Source organism: Chrysochloris asiatica, unplaced genomic scaffold (genome assembly GCF_000296735.1).
Source record: "Chrysochloris asiatica unplaced genomic scaffold, ChrAsi1.0 scaffold00077, whole genome shotgun sequence".
In the NCBI taxonomy this organism is placed as follows: Eukaryota; Metazoa; Chordata; class Mammalia; order Afrosoricida; family Chrysochloridae; genus Chrysochloris; species Chrysochloris asiatica.
The window spans coordinates 9,168,971-9,186,393 of record NW_006408595.1 but is presented as its reverse complement, the minus strand read 5'-3'; the positions used below and the strand labels follow the sequence as shown (position 1 = coordinate 9,186,393).

General features: G+C 37.3%; 1 protein-coding gene across 1 annotated transcript in view; it reads right to left on the bottom strand.

The window, feature by feature from the left end:
* The window catches only part of TMEM117 (transmembrane protein 117), a 763,946-nt gene that overhangs the window by 121,000 nt on the left and 625,523 nt on the right, over positions 1–17,423 (bottom strand). The window contains exon 10 of the mRNA XM_006865317.1: positions 16,587–16,746. Within this exon, the coding sequence (XP_006865379.1) occupies positions 16,587–16,746 (160 nt within the window). The remainder of the gene's footprint in view (positions 1–16,586; positions 16,747–17,423) is intronic.

Below are 17,423 nucleotides of genomic sequence, written 5' to 3'. Positions count from 1 at the left end.
CAGCTGGTAGTTTCAAACTGCTGACCTTGTGGTTGGCAGCCCAACTTGTAACCACTATGCTACCAAAGCTCTCTCTCCACACACACACACACACACACACACACACACACATATATATACATATATGCTGTTATTGTTAAGTGCCATCAAGTCGGTATCGATTCATAGCTACCCTGTGCACAATAGAATGAAACACTGCCTGGTCCTACACCAACATGACATTCTATGTTTGAGCCCATTGTTGCTGCTGCTTTTCCAATCCATCTCATTGGGGGTCTTTCTCTTTTTCTTTGACCATCCATTTTACCAAACATGATTTCATTCTCCAGGGACAGGTCCTTCCTGATAGTATGTCAAAAATATGAGACCTTCCAAGGAGCATTCTGGCTGTACTTCTTACAAGACAGATTGGTTTGTTGTTTTGGCAGTCCGTGGTACTTTTATTATTATCCTTCAATACCATAACTCAAATGTGTCAATTCTTCTATAGTCTTCCTTATTCACTGTCCAGCTTTCGCATGCATGTGAGGTTATTGAAAATACCATGGCTTGGGTTAGGCGCACCTTAGTCCTCAAGCTGACATCTTTGCTCTTCAACACTTTATAGAGGTCTTGTGCAGCAAATTAGTCTAGTGCAATACATCATTTGATTTCTTGACTGCTGCTTCCATTAGTGTTGATGGTAAGAATAAGCAAAATGAAGTCTTTGACAACTTCAATCTTTTCTCCATTTATATGGATGTTGATCATTGGTATAGTGGTGAGGAATTTTGTTTACATTGAGATGCAACCCATACTAACTGCTGTGATCTTTGATCTTCATCAGTATTTTAAGTTCTCTTGCTTTCACCAAGCAAGTCTGTATTATCTGCATATTGCAGGCTGTTAATGAGCCCCTCTCCAATACTGATGCTGCGTTTTTCTTCATATAATCCAGCTTCTCATATTATTTGTTCAGCATATAGATTGAATACATATGGTAAAAGAATACTTATTTAATACAGCATACAAGACAATACTTATTCAATACAACCCTGGAGCATACCTTTCCTAATCTGTTCGAACAACTGTCTCTTGGCCTATGTACAGGTTCCTCATGAGCATAATTAGGTGTTCCAGAATACTCATTCTCCAAAATGTTATCTCCATTGTTTGTCATGATCCACACAATCAAAAGCCTTTGCATAGTCAATAAAGCACAGATAAACACCTTTCTAGTATTCTCTGATTTTAGTCAAGATTGTTTCACATTTTAAGTCAAGATTTTAGTCAAGATTCATAAGTCAATCATTATTCCACATGCTCATCTGCATCCCTCTTGATCATCTAGAAGTTCTCTGTCAATGTATGGTTGCAGCCATTTTTGTATTAGCTTTAGCAATATTTTGCTTGCATGTGATAGTAATGATATTGTCCAATGATTTCCACTTTCTGTTGGGTCAACTCTCTTTGGAATGGACACAAATACGGATCTTTTACAGCCAATTGGCCAGGTAGCTGTCTTCCAAATTTCTTGGCATAGACAAGTGAGTGCCTCCAGTGTGGAATCAGTTTGTTAAAAGATTTTAATTTGTAGTCCATCAATTCCTGGTATCCTCTTCCTTCTTTGCCAATGCCTTTAACGCACCGTGACTTTCTTCCTTCAGTACCATTGAATTTTGATCATATGCTAACTCTTGAAATAGTTTAACATCATCCATTTCTTTTTAGTATAGTGCCTCTGTATATTCTTTCCATTTTCTTTTGGTGCTTTCTGCATCACTCAATACTTTGCCCAAAGAATCATTCAGTATTGCAAGTCGAGGCTTAAATTTTTCCCTCAGTTCTTTCAACTTGAGAAAGGTTATGTCCTTCTCTTTTGGTTCTAATTCCAGGTCTTTGCACATTTCATTATAGTATTTGACTTTTTCTTCCCGATCTACCCTTTAAATTTTTCTATTCAGCTTTTATACCTTCTCATTTGTTCTATTTGCTTTAGCATCTCTACACTGGGAGAGCAAATTTCAGAGTCTCTTCTGATATCCATTTTGATCCTTTCCTTCTTTCTCGTGTTCTTAACGATCTCTTGCTTTCTTCCTGTATGATGCTCTTGATGTTATTCTACAACTCTTCTGGTCTTTGGTCATTAGTGTCTAATTCAGCAAATCTGTTCTTGAGATAATCTCTAAATTCAGGTTAGATATAGTCAAGGTCATATTTTGGTTCTCACGTGCTTGTTTCAATTTTCTTCCACTTCAGCCTGAGCTTGCATATGAGCAATTGATAGTCTATTCTACAATCTGCACCTGGCTTTGTTTTGGCTGATGATATGGAACTTTTCTACCATCTCATTCTACAGATATAGTCAATCTGGTTAGGTCAGTGTGTATAGTCATCTTTTATGTCATTTAAAAAAGGCATTTGCAATGAAGACGTCATTGGCCTTGCAAAATTCTATGATGCAATCTATAGCATTGTTTCTATCCCTAAGCCATATTTTCCAATTTTTGGCCCTTTCTGTTTGTTTTCACCCTTTGTATTCTAACCACCAGTAATTATCAATACATCTTGATTGCATATTTGATCTATTTCAGATTGAAGAAGATGGTGGGATTCTTCAATTTCATCATCACTTGCCTTAGTGGTTGGTGCAAAAATTTGAATAATATTGTATTTGTCTTCTTTGTAGTCATATGGACATTATCCTATCACTGACAGCGTTATACTTCCAGATAGATCTTGAAATGTTCTTTTTGATGATGAATGCAACACCATTCCTCTTCAATTTGTCACATCAGACATAGTAAACCATGTGTTATTAGATTCAAAATGGCCAATAGCCATCCATTTTCGCTCACTATGATGCCTATGATATCAATGTTTATGCATTCCATTTCATTTTTTACAACTTACAGCTTTTCAAGATTCATGTTTTATACATTGTATGTTCAGATTATTAATTAAAATTTATAGTTCTCCTTATTTTGAGTTGTGCCTCATCAGCAAATGAAGGTGATGAAAGCTTTACTCCAATCATGTCATTATTATAATTTCTACTTTGAGGAGGCATCTCTTTCCCTGTCATATTTTGAGTGCCTTCCAACCTGAGGGCCCATCTTCCAGCATATATCTAACAATGTTGTGGTGTTCTTCATCATGTTTCAATATTCAATATTCTGGTGCTGTCTGACAGTGTTCCACTGCTATCAATAAAGTTTTCAGTGATAAAATATTCAGAAGTAGTCCATCTCTCCTTCTTCCTAGTCTGTCTTAGTCTGGAAGCTCATCTGAAACCTGTCCAACAAGGGTGTCTCTGCTGGTGTTTAAAATATCAGTGGCATATATAAACTATGCCACCGGTATATATATATGATTGAGTCAAAAATTATCCATACTCTGACTGCAGAATTTATATTAATCAATTCGTAGAAAAGACAAATACATCATTTTCAACATAATTTCCTTGATTTTCAATACACTTGTCAATTTGTCAACAACTTATTAAAAAATGTTTTAGGGTGAGCTGCAATGAATGAATGCACCACTGTTTTCACTTCTTCATCAGAGGTGAATCTTCATCCTTGAAGGGCTGCTTTCAGGGAACCAAATAGTTGAAAGTCCTATGGAGCAAGATTAGGACTATAGGGAGGATGCTTTAACACCTCAAAATGAAGTTTTTGCAGAGTGTCAACAGTGTGGGCAGAGGTGGATGGATGTGCAGGTAACATCACAATGCCCTTGGCATTACAGTCCTTTGTGTTTAATCCGAAGTTGAGGATTCAGCTCTTCAGTGAATATCTCACTGTAATAAGCACTGTTGAATGTTGAACATTTTTCCTGATGGTGTTCCAATATTGGCCCTTGAGAATCCCAGAAAACTGTAAGCATCGATTTTCAGCTGATGGTTGACAATTTCTTGGTCAGTGATTGCAGATGTTTCCATTCCATTATTTGTCTCTTGCTCTCAGGCTCATAGTGATGAATCCAAGTCTCTTCACCAATAATGATTTTTTTTTTAAAAGAAACTTTTACCTTCTTTTGAGTATCAGTCCATATTTTGTTTGCAGATTTCCAAATGCTTCTGTTTATGCTCCTTCATGAATTGTTTCAATACTCATCATGGACAAACTTTTTGAAACTCAACTATGTCTTAGATTATTTCATAGACAGAGCCATGGTTAATGTGCATATCTGATAATCCACTGTCACTCGTCTATTCGACAGAATCATTTTACGTGTATGCTTAATGTCATCATCAATCATAGATGTGGATAAGCATTTTAATTTAACTGGAGTGTAGATATTTTTGACTCACTTGTGTGTGCATGTGTGTGTGTGTGTGCATTGTTGTTGTTGTTGTTAGGTACCATTGAGTCGGTACCAATTATAGCAACCCTATGCACAACAGAACGAAACACTGTCTGGTCTTGGGCCAACCTCACAATTGTTGCCATGCTTGAGCCCACTGATGTTGCCACTTTGCCAATCCATCCCATTGGGGGTCTTCCTCTTTTTCTTTGACCCTCCACCTTACCAACCATGATATCCTTCTCCATTGATTGGTCCCTCCTGACAATATGTCTGAAGTATGAGAGACAAAGTTTGACCATCCTGGCCTCTCAGGAACACTCTGGTTACACTTCTTCCAACACAGGTCTATTTCTTCATTTGGTAGCCCATGGCACTTTCAATATTCTCCTCCAACACCATAACTCAAATGTATTAATTCTTCTATGGTCTTCCTTATTTACTGTCTAGCTTTCACATGCATATGAAGTCATTGAAAATACCATGGCTTGTGTCAGGCGCTCCTTAGTCCTCAAACTGATATCTTTGCTCTTCATCACTTTAAAAAGGTCTTGTGCAGCAGATTTGCCTAATGCAATACATCGTCTGATACCGTGACTGCTACTTCCATGAGTGTTGATAGTTGATCCAAGAAGAATGAAGTCCTTGACAATTTCAATCTTTTCTCCACTGATAAGAATGTTGTTTATTGGTCCAGTGGTGAGGATTTTTGTTTTCTTGACATTGAGATGCAATCCATACCAAAGGCTGTGGTCTTTGATCTTCATTAGTAAATATTGTAAGTCCTCTTCACTTTCAGCAAGCAAGGTTGTATCATCTGCATATCGCAGGTTGTTAATGAATCTTACTCCAATCCTTTGTGTGAACCGCAAGGTCAGCGGTTCAAAACTACCAGCTGTTCTGTGGGAAAAAGATGAGGCTTTCTGCTTCCATAAAGATTTACAGCCTCAGAAACCCTATCCAGGGTCACTATGAGTCGGAACCAATTCCACGACACATAACCACCACCACCACCACCACCACCACCACCACCGCTATTTATATATGAATGAGGGTAAGTCAAAAGTATTGCTACTTTGGTTTCAGTTCATATATACATGCAGGGTTTTAATCCAACCAAAATATTTAAATGTATCTATGCAATCTGTCGTGCTACAGTGGTTTGAGTGTTGCTGTGATGCTGAAAATTACACCACTGGTATTTTAAAAAATAAGCAGATTTCAGCAGACCTTCTATATTAGGACAGACTAGAAAGAGGTGGACCACTTCTGAATGGTTAGTCACTGAAAACTTTATGAACAGCAGTGAAACATTGCTAGATATAGTGCTGAAAGAGGAGCACCTCAGTTTGGAAGGTACTCAAAAAACCACTGGGGAAGTTCTGCCAAATCTGTAAAGAGTTGACCTTATAGACATTATGTAAAGTTTTCAGTACCTTCCTTTGCTGAGTGGGCACAACTCAATATGAGAAGAAACAGCTGAAAACATTCACTAATAATCTGAACTTGGAATGTACTATGTATGAAACTAGAAAAATTGGGAGTTGTCAAAATAAATTGGAATACATAGGATCTATAGCCTACACATTAGAAAGCTGAAGTGGACTGGTATTTGAATATGACAGTCATATGGTTTACTATGCACAGAATATCAAATTGAAGAGAAATGGAGTTATAGTCATCCTTAAAAAAACATTTCAAGATCTAACTTGAATTATAATGCTGTCTGTGATAGGATAATATCCACATGCCTGTAAAAAAGACTGGCTAATACCATTATTATTCAAATTTATGCAACAGCCACTAAAGCCAGTGATGATGAAACTGAATAAGTCTATGAACTTCTTTAATCTAAAATTGATCAAATTTCATATGAAAATTGCATCAAGATGCATTAATAATTACTGGCAAATAGAATTTGAAATTTGGAAACAAAGACGAACAATCAGTAGTTGGATAATATGCCCTTGGTAATAGAAATGAAGGGCATATTTTCCCATGGTAATGGAAATGAGGACTTCTGGTGTGATGCTGTAGGGTCAGCACTGGACTGAAAACCACAAGATAGGCAGTTCAAACCCACCCGCTGCTCCTTGGAAATCCTATACAGGGTCACTATGAGTTGGAGCCAACTCAACGGCACTTAACAACAACAAGAAATAAAAATTATGTTGGAGATCACATTATAGAAATTTGTAAGACCAACAACTTACTTATTCCCCAAACTCAAAGAACACTTAAGAGAAACATAAGTTGAGTTCCTAGAGTATGCTAAAATTGTCACTTTGATGTAATATAAATTAAGAGCATAAGATTTTTCAGGGAAGGATTAGACAGACAGAAACACTGCATCTATAGAAGTGTATGTTGTTGTTGTTGTTATTGAGTGCCATCGAGTTGATTCTGACCCATAGCGACCCTGTAGAGGGTTTCCAAGGAGTAGCTGGTGAACGTGAACTGCTGACCTTGCAGTTCAAACATCTTTGCGGTCTGACACATTAACCCACAGCGCCACACCAGGACTCTCTACAGGAATGAATAGACGCAGCTATAGGATATGTAGAAAAACAGTAACTTCATATTTTGCTGCTCTTGTTTAATAAATTTGTAAGATTTTGCAGCAATACTTTTTGACTCATATATGCCTGTATGTGTGTATGTGTGTGTGAATGTAATGTGGAGTGGTGCTGCAGGATAAGCACTTGACCAATAATTGCAAGGTTGGTCACATCCATTTACTGCTCCTTGGGAAATCCTTTAGAGGATCACTGTAAGTTGGGAACTCAATGACATTAACAACAACAACAGTAATGTGTGTGTGCGCACATATATACATGTATCTATGTGTGGTGCTATGGGCTAATGCGCCAGACTGCAAAGTCATCTGAGCTGCAACGTTGGTGGTTCAAGCTCACTAGCTGCTCCTTGGAACCCCTATACAGGGTTCACTATGGGTCAGAATCGACTTGACAGCACTTAACAACAACATGTCCATAAAGATATTTATATATTTACTGGGTCTGCCATCTATTTTACAATTTTTGTCCCAAATATCTACTGAACATTTCCAACCTTTGATGTCTTTCCATTATCTCAGTTCAACATGATAAAATCCAAACATCTTACATTTTCTCTCAGACCACAAATTTCTCAATATGTACTTTTGGAAATGGCTCAATTTTGTTGTTGTTAGGTGCTATTGAGTTGGTTCCGAATCATAGTGACAATATGTGCAACAGAACAAAACACTGCCCAGTATTGCATCAGCCTCACAATTGTTTCTACATTTGAAACCATTATCGTTGTCACTATATCAATTCATCTTGTTAGTGAATGTGTTGAACCTCCACCTTCCTAAACATGAAGACCTCTACAGGAACTGAATTCTTTTGACAATATATCCAAGGCACATGAGACAAAGTCTTGCTATCCTCACTTCTAAGGAGTATTCTGACTGTTCTTTTTCCAAGACAGACTTGTTTGTTTCTCTGGTGGTCCGTGGTACTTTCAATATTCATCACCAGCACCATAATTCAAATGAAATCTTGTACTACCTTATTTATTCAATAGACTTGAAAAAAGTACCTGACTCTCACTTCAAGGAGCTCACAAAGTGGTGAGGTGAACAATCATGTCTATTGAGTAGGTGTGATTATTTATCTTATATTATACTAGTCATCTTGACTAATTCCCTTTCTCCGTTCCAGTATAGACATCAACACCTACTACTATTTCCATTTTAAATAGTACATGTCTTATATTTATTCCTATTGGCATGATCCTAGTCAGACCTTAACATTCCATGCTCAAGACACCCTATTAATCATGCAAACTTGACTGCCTATTTCAAGTTTCCCTCTTTGTAAACTATCCTTCAACTTTTATAGTAAATTGTATCAAATAACCATTAGTTTCTACTACTTCCTATCAGTTCATTGCTTATAATCCTGACTAGCTCACCACAATTCTTATGATAAAACACAAGTACAGGTAGTTCCTGAATTAAGATGTATTTGAATTATGATGAACTACACTTATGACTGTTGGTGTATCTGGAACACTGCATCTTCCTGGGAGGAAGCCACATGTATATGTATGTAGGGGATATGGGGGGGAAATGCTAAATTATGTGAACATACTCCAAACATTTGATCGAGATAATATGGAATAGATTTGTAGGAAAATCATCCATATGGCAAAAACAGTGAGGTTAGAGCCTGATATTACAGATGTGGAATAGCTTATAACCAACAAAGAAGAAGAATCAACAGATCAGAACTTAGCAGATTTTTAAGAGAAATAATGAAAAAAGGAAGAAGAAAACTTGCCAAAAATTTTTACAGTGGAAGGATTGGCTGAGTTTCAGTTGGTTGAAAACAGAAGTGAGACGTTACTTTGAAATATATGAATAAAAAAAGGAACGCACCATACAGAAAACCCTCAGTAATTTTTTTATTACAAATGCCATCCCTATTCCCAGGGATATAGTCCAGATGATCCAGAACCTTCCACAGGTGGAGTTATCATCATAACTGACAAAATGTCAACATGGCCTATTTTTCTTCATTATTGGGGTAATTATTATATTTTATTATTTGTATATTTTAGGTATATATGTATGTATTAAGGAACTCTGGTGATATAGTGGCTTACATGTTGGGTCACTAACCACAAAGCCAGCAGTTTAAACCCACCAGTCACTGCATGGGACACAAAGGAGACATTCTGCTCCCATAAAGATTTATAGCTATGAGTTGGAATTGACTCATGGCAGTGAGTTTTGGATGGATACATATAAGATTATGTGCAATGTTTCCCAGCCCCACAGATAAATAAATGTAAGATTTATAAGGATACTAATTATAAAAGGAGCTCTGGTAGCATAGTGGTTATGAACAGCGCTGCAAACCTTAACGTCAGCAATTCAAAACTACCAGCTGCTCCGCGGGAGAAAGATGAGGCTTTCTGCTCCTGTAAAGATTTACAGCCTCGGAAACCCTGTACATGGGCACTATGAGTCGGAACTGACTCCACAGCACATAACAACAACATCAATTATAAAAGGCAATGATAAAGAAAACTTAAAACAAAACAATAGATGCATTTGATGTGTGTCAGAACCAATTTATGATGGAATCTCAGAATAGAACCAAGTCATAAACCAGAAATCACCTGTATTTCAAAGAGATTGTTAAGCTCTTCAATACTGTGATTTCAGTCTACTTCTGTAACTTTATATAGTACTAAAACTCACATGCAATCAAATTAGCATCGTCAAACATTGTTGAATATTGCTATCATTTTTGTAGTGCTTACTCTATGCCAGGCAATTTTTTCTTCTTCATTTTCCTCCTCATTTTCCTTCTCTTCCTTCCTTTTCTTTCTCTCCATTCTTGTTTAGTGAAAAGTACAGAACACTCTTCATTTTATGAATAAAAACTTACTTTCTTAAAATCCTGGGATGGTGGGATAAATGAATGCTGAAAGTGGGAGAAATTGAGAAGCTCACTTCTTGTCTAAAACATTCTAAATATTTAAGACAGTCTTCCTTAAATATTCCTACTGTTTATACTCATATTTATTCTATTACATTATAGGTTCTTCTATGCAATTACAAATTCTGTGTGGATTGTACCCTACTGATCCTTGAACTCCTTTCCTTCTGCCCTCTGTTCTTAGCACCTAATGCACACAAGGAATGGATTCACAAACAGTTTCTAAATTTAACAGAGTAAACTTGATGCTTATGATGCTACTCTCAGCGAGAGGGAAAAAAAAAATCACATTCATTATTCTGCCTTTTCAAATCCTAGCTGCCCTTCCAGTCTCATCGCTTCCTTGAAGCTTTGACTACAACTGTGATTACACACTGATCTTTCCTTTTCTGAACTCCTATGATGCTTTTTTTTCCCCTTTAGGCTTACTTATATTACACTTCGTATTTTTAACTCCTTTATGTCTTAGATTCATGTTTTTCCTAATCTGGCAGAGGAGGTAGATGGGTGGGACAAAACTACAAATGAAATTCTTGTGAAACGAATTAAGGGAACATATGAAAATCAAATGACAAAATTACACATATTAAATGAAATTTGATATAAGAAGAAAATTTTCTTTACAACTTACTTTTCATATCCTGAAGTAATGTATGATTTATTTAAGTCATGTTATGTTTCATTGGAATCTATTTATGCCTCAGCCTCATGACTACTAAGAGCACAAGAAATGTGATGCAAAATTGTTTTAACAATAAATGCAGGAAAATTTCATCTCATAAATATTCATAACAAGAAATAATTATACTTTCTACAAATCAGAATTATCCTACTGATTTAGTTAAAATAAAACTTTATAGAAACAGCCCCAAATTCTAACATTCTATTTTTTTAACCAAGTATTAAAATACCTTTTTATCTTATAAGTGGACTTCTCCTACTATTATAAAAGCTAAGGGCTAATTACTTTTAAATGATTCTAAATGATTTTAAAGTGTTGAAGAGCAAATATGTAAGCTTGAGGACTAAGGAGCACCTGACCCAAGCCATGGTATTTTCAATAACTTCTATACATGCGAAAGCTGGATTGTGAATAAGGAAAACCATAGAAGAATTGATGCTTTTGAGTTATTGTGTTGGAGGAGAATATTGAAAGTGCCATGATCTGCCAAAAGAACCAATAGATCTGTGTTGGAAGAAGTGCAGCCAGAGTGCTCCTTGGAGGCCAGGATGGCCAAGCTTCGTCTCTCATACTTCGGACATATTATCAGAAGGCACCAGTTGCTGCAGAATGATATCATGTTTAGTAAGGTGGAGGGTCAGATAAAAACAGATAAAAAGCGAGATGGATTGGCAAAATGACGGCATCAATGGGCTCAAGCATGGCAACAATTGTGACCAGGACCAGGCAGTGTTTCACTCTGTTGTGCATAAGGTCGGTATGAGTTGGTACCAACTTGATGGCACCTAACACCAACAACAACAACAATGAAAGCAAATGTTTCAGTGAAACTATTTGCCCTATATCCATTAGTTTTGTTACTCTTCTAATATTCTTTCATCTGAAATATGTGAATATGGAATGATCACAGCTTATTTGGACATAGAGTGTTAGAATATTTGAAATAATGTACTTTTAAATGTCTTGGATATATATGCCTGCCAGAACTCTGTATCCTTATATTAATTCTGTTGTCAAATGAATTCGTTCTAGGAACATAAACATGATGCTCATAAAAGGGGACATAATTTGCATGAGAGACTTGGTGTAACCAACTTTTTTTCTTCATCAAGTTATTATTTTGGGCCTACTTCATCCCATGTAGGAAATTGTGAGGCTCTAGGGAAAGTATGTGTTACAAGTTATGATTCCTGCTCCATAATGCATGGGGTCAATTCGTCAATTCCGGCTTATGAAGACCCTTGCATGTCAGAGCAGGACTGTGCTTTGCAGGGTTTTCAATGGTTGACTTTTCTGAAGTTGTTGGGTACACTTGAGTGGATTTTGACTCATAGAAACTTTATACACAATGGAACAAAACACTGTCCAGTCCTGCATCATCCTCACAATTGTTGTTAAGTTTGAGTCCATTGCTGCTACCACTGTGCCAGTCCATCTAGTTGGGGGCCTTCTTCTTTTTCTCTGACCTTCTACTTTACCTAGCATGATAATCTTCTCCAAGGACTGGTCCCTCCTGACAATATATCTGAAGTATCAGCCATGAATTCTCACCATTCTAGCTTTCAAGGAGCATGCTTGTAGTACTTCTGAAACGGATTTGTTTGTTCTTCTAGCAGTTCATGGTACTTTTAATATTCTTCTCTAACACCATATCACAAACGCATTAATTCTTTTATTGTCTTCCTTATTCACTGTGCAACTTTCCCAGGTATCTGAGGTCATTGAAAATACTATGGCTTGGGTCAGGCACACTTTAGTCTTCACACTGAAATCTTTGCGCTTGGACAGTTTAAAGAGGTCTTGTGTAGCAGATTTGCCTAGTACAACAAGTCATTTGATTACGTGACTGCTGCTTCCATGAGTGCTGATGTTTGATCTGAGCAAAATGAAGTATTTGACAACTTCAATCTTTTCTCCATTTATCATGATGTTATTAATTGGCCCACTGGTTCAGATTTTTGCTTTTTTTACATTGAGGTACAACCCATACCATAGGCTATATAGTCTTGGAGCTTTATAAGTGACCATTTTTAAGTCCTCTTCATTTTCAGCTAGCAAAGTTGTATCATTTGTTTATCACAGGTTTTAATGAGTCTACCTCTAACCCTGATGCCACATTCTTCATATAATCAAGCTTCTCAGATTATTTACTCAGCATATGAGACTGAATAAATATGTTGAAAAAGTACAACCCTGTCACACGCCTTTCCTGATTTTAAACCATTTAGGTGCTCTTGTTCTTTTCAAATGACTGGCTTTTGGTCTATGTACACATTCCTCATGAGCACAATTAAATATTCTGGAATACTCATGCTCTGCAATGTGATCCATAGCTTGTCATGATCCACATAGTCACAAGTTTTTGCATAATCAACAACGCATAGATAAATATCTTCCTGATATTCTCTGCTTTCAGAAATAGATACCAGAATTTTCTTTTTAGGTGCCTTTGAGCAGAATCTTACCTCCAACTTTAGAGTTAGCAGTTAAGTACGTTAACCATCGGCTCTACCTAGTGACTTCTATTTTATAGAGCAAGAACAAGTGAAATGCCTATATGCAGTTTAGAGAAAAGATGCAATAAGCATTGTAAAGAACTCAAGTGGTGCAGTGTGTTAAGCACTGGACTGCTAGCTGCATGGTGGACAGTTCAAAGCACTTAGCTGTACCATAGGAGAAATACAAGGCTGTAGGTTTCTGTAAAGATTTACAGTCTCAGAAATCCTAAGGAGCAGTTTGAGTCTGTCCTATAGGGTTTCTGTATATTGGTATTGCTTTACCAGCAGTGTATATAGGGATTCTAAGGAGGGCACAATTACCTGGCTCTTATGAAGGCGGAACTGAAATGATCTGGACTGATAAAGTCTAGAGCAGAGGAGCCAGAGAGGGAGACACAATTTGGGGAGGAAAAGTGAGCTCACAAACATCCTGGGAATAAGTATGCTATGGTCAAAGACAAAGCTACAAGTCCTTTAGTCTGGAATAGAGCTAATGTCTCATGGGAGAAAAAGCGGCCAGATTGTGAAGGGCACCCAAACAGAAAGGTACAGGAGTATCAACTTATTTTGGCAATGGGAGTCACTGACAGTGTTCAATGATGAGATGAGACATGTCCAATTTGGCATTTCATATTGGACGGTTGTAAGGGTGAGCTGTGTAGGGCATATGGTAACAGGGGAAGTCTGGAAGCAGATGGTTCCACAGAAGATGATTTTGCATTAGTACAGAAGCGAATCAGGGCTGAAATGGTGGCAAAGAAAATGAAAAGGAAGACTAAGAATACGCAAACCATAACAAAATATGAATCAATAGACTTGACTGGATCCCTGGGTGTTGGGAAGGAGGAACAAGAAACAGTTAAGGGTATCTACTTTTTTGGTCTCATTTTACACTCCTCTTGGTATTAACCCATTAATGTCCAATCAATTCAGACCCATAGCAGACCCTATAGGATGGAGGAGAACTGCTTCATATATGTTCCAAGGTAATCTTTATGGAAGATCTTGTACTAGCAGAGTGACTGGTGGGTTTGAACCACTGAATTTTCAGTTAGAAGCTGAGTGCTTAACCACTGTTTCACTAGGGCTCCTTTTTCCTTTTTGTATCGTTGTTGTTAGATACCATTGAGTCAGTTCTGACACACAGCGAATCTGTGAAGGGTTCCCAAGGAGTAACTGGTAGCTTTGAACCGCTGGCCTTGCAGTAGCAGTCCGGTGCTGATCCTACAATGCCACACCAGGACTGCTATCGTTTTGTGTTTTTTGTTTTTTTTTTTAGAACGCCCTCACCTCACAGCTTTACCATGCTCACAGGAGAGCCTGTCAGTTCAAAGACAGGCACAGGACAGTTAATGTGTTTGGAATTCAGTGTGAAAGTCAGAGGTTGGTAACTCTTTGAAGTGTTGGCTGTGGTCCTTTTTTTTTTTCATGTGACTTGGGAAGCTGAAAAATCTGTTTTCCAGTGAGAGGAAAAAAGAGGGTAGAAACAAGAGAGAAAAAGAAAGCAGAAATGAAAAGAAAAATGTGAGGAGAGAAAAGGTTAGGTGTGGGTTCTTTGTTACCCTCTAGTTTGTGCTTCTCTATGTCCCTAAGACAGAATTGCATCCCTCCTCTTTAATTCTGTAGGACATCCTTGTAACACAGTAATACATCCTTTCTTTTGATTAAGTTGGCCTGACAGGGTTATTGTTACTTATAGCCAAAAACGGCCCAAACGGACACATTCCTCATCCAGAGCTCTCCTTCTTCTGTCAAACAGTCCTCTGGCTACCCTCTGAAATGTAGCCTTTATATTTGTATGCCTTTTCCTTCATCTAGATGTTTGTCCCTTGCCAATATCACTATCTATGCCTCCATAAATTTGATCTTCTTCCTTTCTTCCATTTCCTTTTATTTATTATGTACCTTTCAGTGAGTCTATGATATTTGAAAATTGCAATGTTACTACATTTTTCCCTTTTAAAACCAAAGTACTTTTTTAAAAAAAACTTATTAGTAGCACAATTAAAACTTAATAGGCTAGAATATGGTAGATGGCAGTGGTAAATGAGGAATTTTACATTCTTATCTATACAAATGTAAGGCAATTCAAAGAGTCAACAATCTACAAATCTCCTAAACAATCAACTTTAAGGTGGGCTTGAGAGAAACCAGTAGATAACTTGGCAAAAGTCCTATTTGAGGCTAGGAAGTATATTAGTGATGAGTATTCGATGCAAGAAGATAAAAATGACCCTTATACAAGATAATGCATAAGAAATTATGCAGATGCTATAAATTACATCTTATAGGTATCTGGAGGTGGTCTTACAGCTAGTGAGAGGCAGACCTGGAAGATGTCAATGCTTCCTGTTTTTAAGCTGAGTAGTGCTTTTTCCACATGCCAAATGACCCCATTGGAAGCAAAAAGCAAAACACAACATATCAATTTCTGGATGGAAAAACAATAAAATCCAATTTTATGAATTCAAACATTAAAAAACTACTATATTTAAAAATCTCACCCATTGAAAGGGCAATACAGCACTCAAAGAAGCAACTTGAACCTAATATTCAGGATAATTATAGAGCAACAACAACAAAGACGACTCTTTTCTTCTGATACACCAGAGAATATCTTTTATAAAGACCTCTCTTTGCCTCTAGAAGTAAGTAAAACAATCTGCTATCTGATATAATCTCCCATAAATTCAGAATACAATGGAGCTTCCTTTCCTTTCAGCAATGATAGCCTTTGTTCTAGCATCTTATAATACTTCAGAAAGAGAAAAAACAAAATTGCCTCAGGAAAGCAATAGAAAAATGCCTAGCAAATGAATGGACATTTAGTGAGCAAGATAGAACGCCAAAATATGTCTCATTCTGACCCATTCTAAAGAAGACTCCTAAAACCCAAAAGCATTAACACAAGAAGATTACCCAAGTAACTCTGGTTAGTGCTAAGCTACTTTACAATCTGTTGCTAAGCAAGGCAGAAATATTGTTTACATGAAAATGGAATGATTTCTGGTGAATACTGAAAGAAAGTGATAATTTCCATAACCAGAAAAAGCATTTTTACATCATTCCATTTCAACTGTCATAAAACCCTGAGTAGCTTTGGCAATTTTGTTCCCCTGCTTTGCTGGCTTTGTGTCATCCTCATCTCTACAGCTCTCCATTTACTAAATGGAGAGGTTTCTGTTGTTATTGTTGCTGTGGTTTTGCTGTTTTTTTACCTTGATGTCTTGGCAGAAAATACCAGCATGTTGTACGGTTTCTAAAGCCCACCTTGCAATGCTCATAAAGTGAATGTTTGGTGAATTTTGGGGCCCTGTTGTGGCTTTGTAGGATATGCAGGGTTAGTGGTTCAAACCTACCAGCTGCTCCTCAGAAACCCTAGAGATGATTGCTGTGAGTGGGAACTCACTCAACGGAACTTAACAACAATAATAATAGATCAATTGGCTTCCACTTCGCCCCTTTAAATTACTGAAAATATGATCAGAAATATCCCCATTAAGAGCGATTATAAAATATGTATTCCTCTAAATTTCTGGAGTCAAGTCTCTTTTGAGTGTTGTTATACTTTGAAAGAAGTATAGCCCAGCTTCTGGGAGAGCAGAGAACTACAAAGATACTTACCTGCATCACAATGAGGAGGTCAAAGACCAAGATGAAAGAAGCCAGAAAGGCTCTGGAAACTTCATCGCTGGGCAAAAATCCCCGATTCAGCTTGTCCCAACTGATCCAGTCCGTTGTGATAACAAGTACAACCACAGAAGTCAGAGTAAAAAGAACCGTCCTACAAGAAACAAGACAATCATTCAAGAACATTAGAAACCTACATGTCATGAGAGTGCATGCTATCTGTGCTGCATGAAATGTCTATCACTTGTCAAGTATCTCTCTGAAGGCATAGTCACTGAATAGAATATGAGAAAAGATGTACATTAAGTACTGTCTTTCAAAAGCAATTATAAAATAGTATAATATCTCCTCCAAGATTTTCCTGAAAGAACATTAAGAAAAGGATTATGGAACAAACAACTGGTGGTGGTGTACTGCTGAGTAGGTTCCGACTCATAGTAACCCTGCATAAGGTTTCTGAGGCTGGAAATCTTTATGGGAACAAAAAGCCTCATCTTTCTCCCACGGAACTGCTGACCTTGAGGTTAGCAGCCTTGCTCGTAACCACTATGCTACAACAAAAATATACAAATGACATGGTTAGTGTAAGATGTACTGCAAAGGAAATACTGGTACGTAGTTCTCATAACATATACATATGTTGTTGTTAAGTGCCATCGAGTCGATTCTGACCCATAGTGACCCTGTATAGGGAATCCAAGGAGTAGCTAGTGAGCTAGAACCACTGTTCTTGCAGTTCAAACGACTTTGCAGTCTGACGCATTAGCCCACAGAACCATATATATGTTTAACTGAGGGTCATGGGCATGCATATGTAAGAACAAAAGGCAG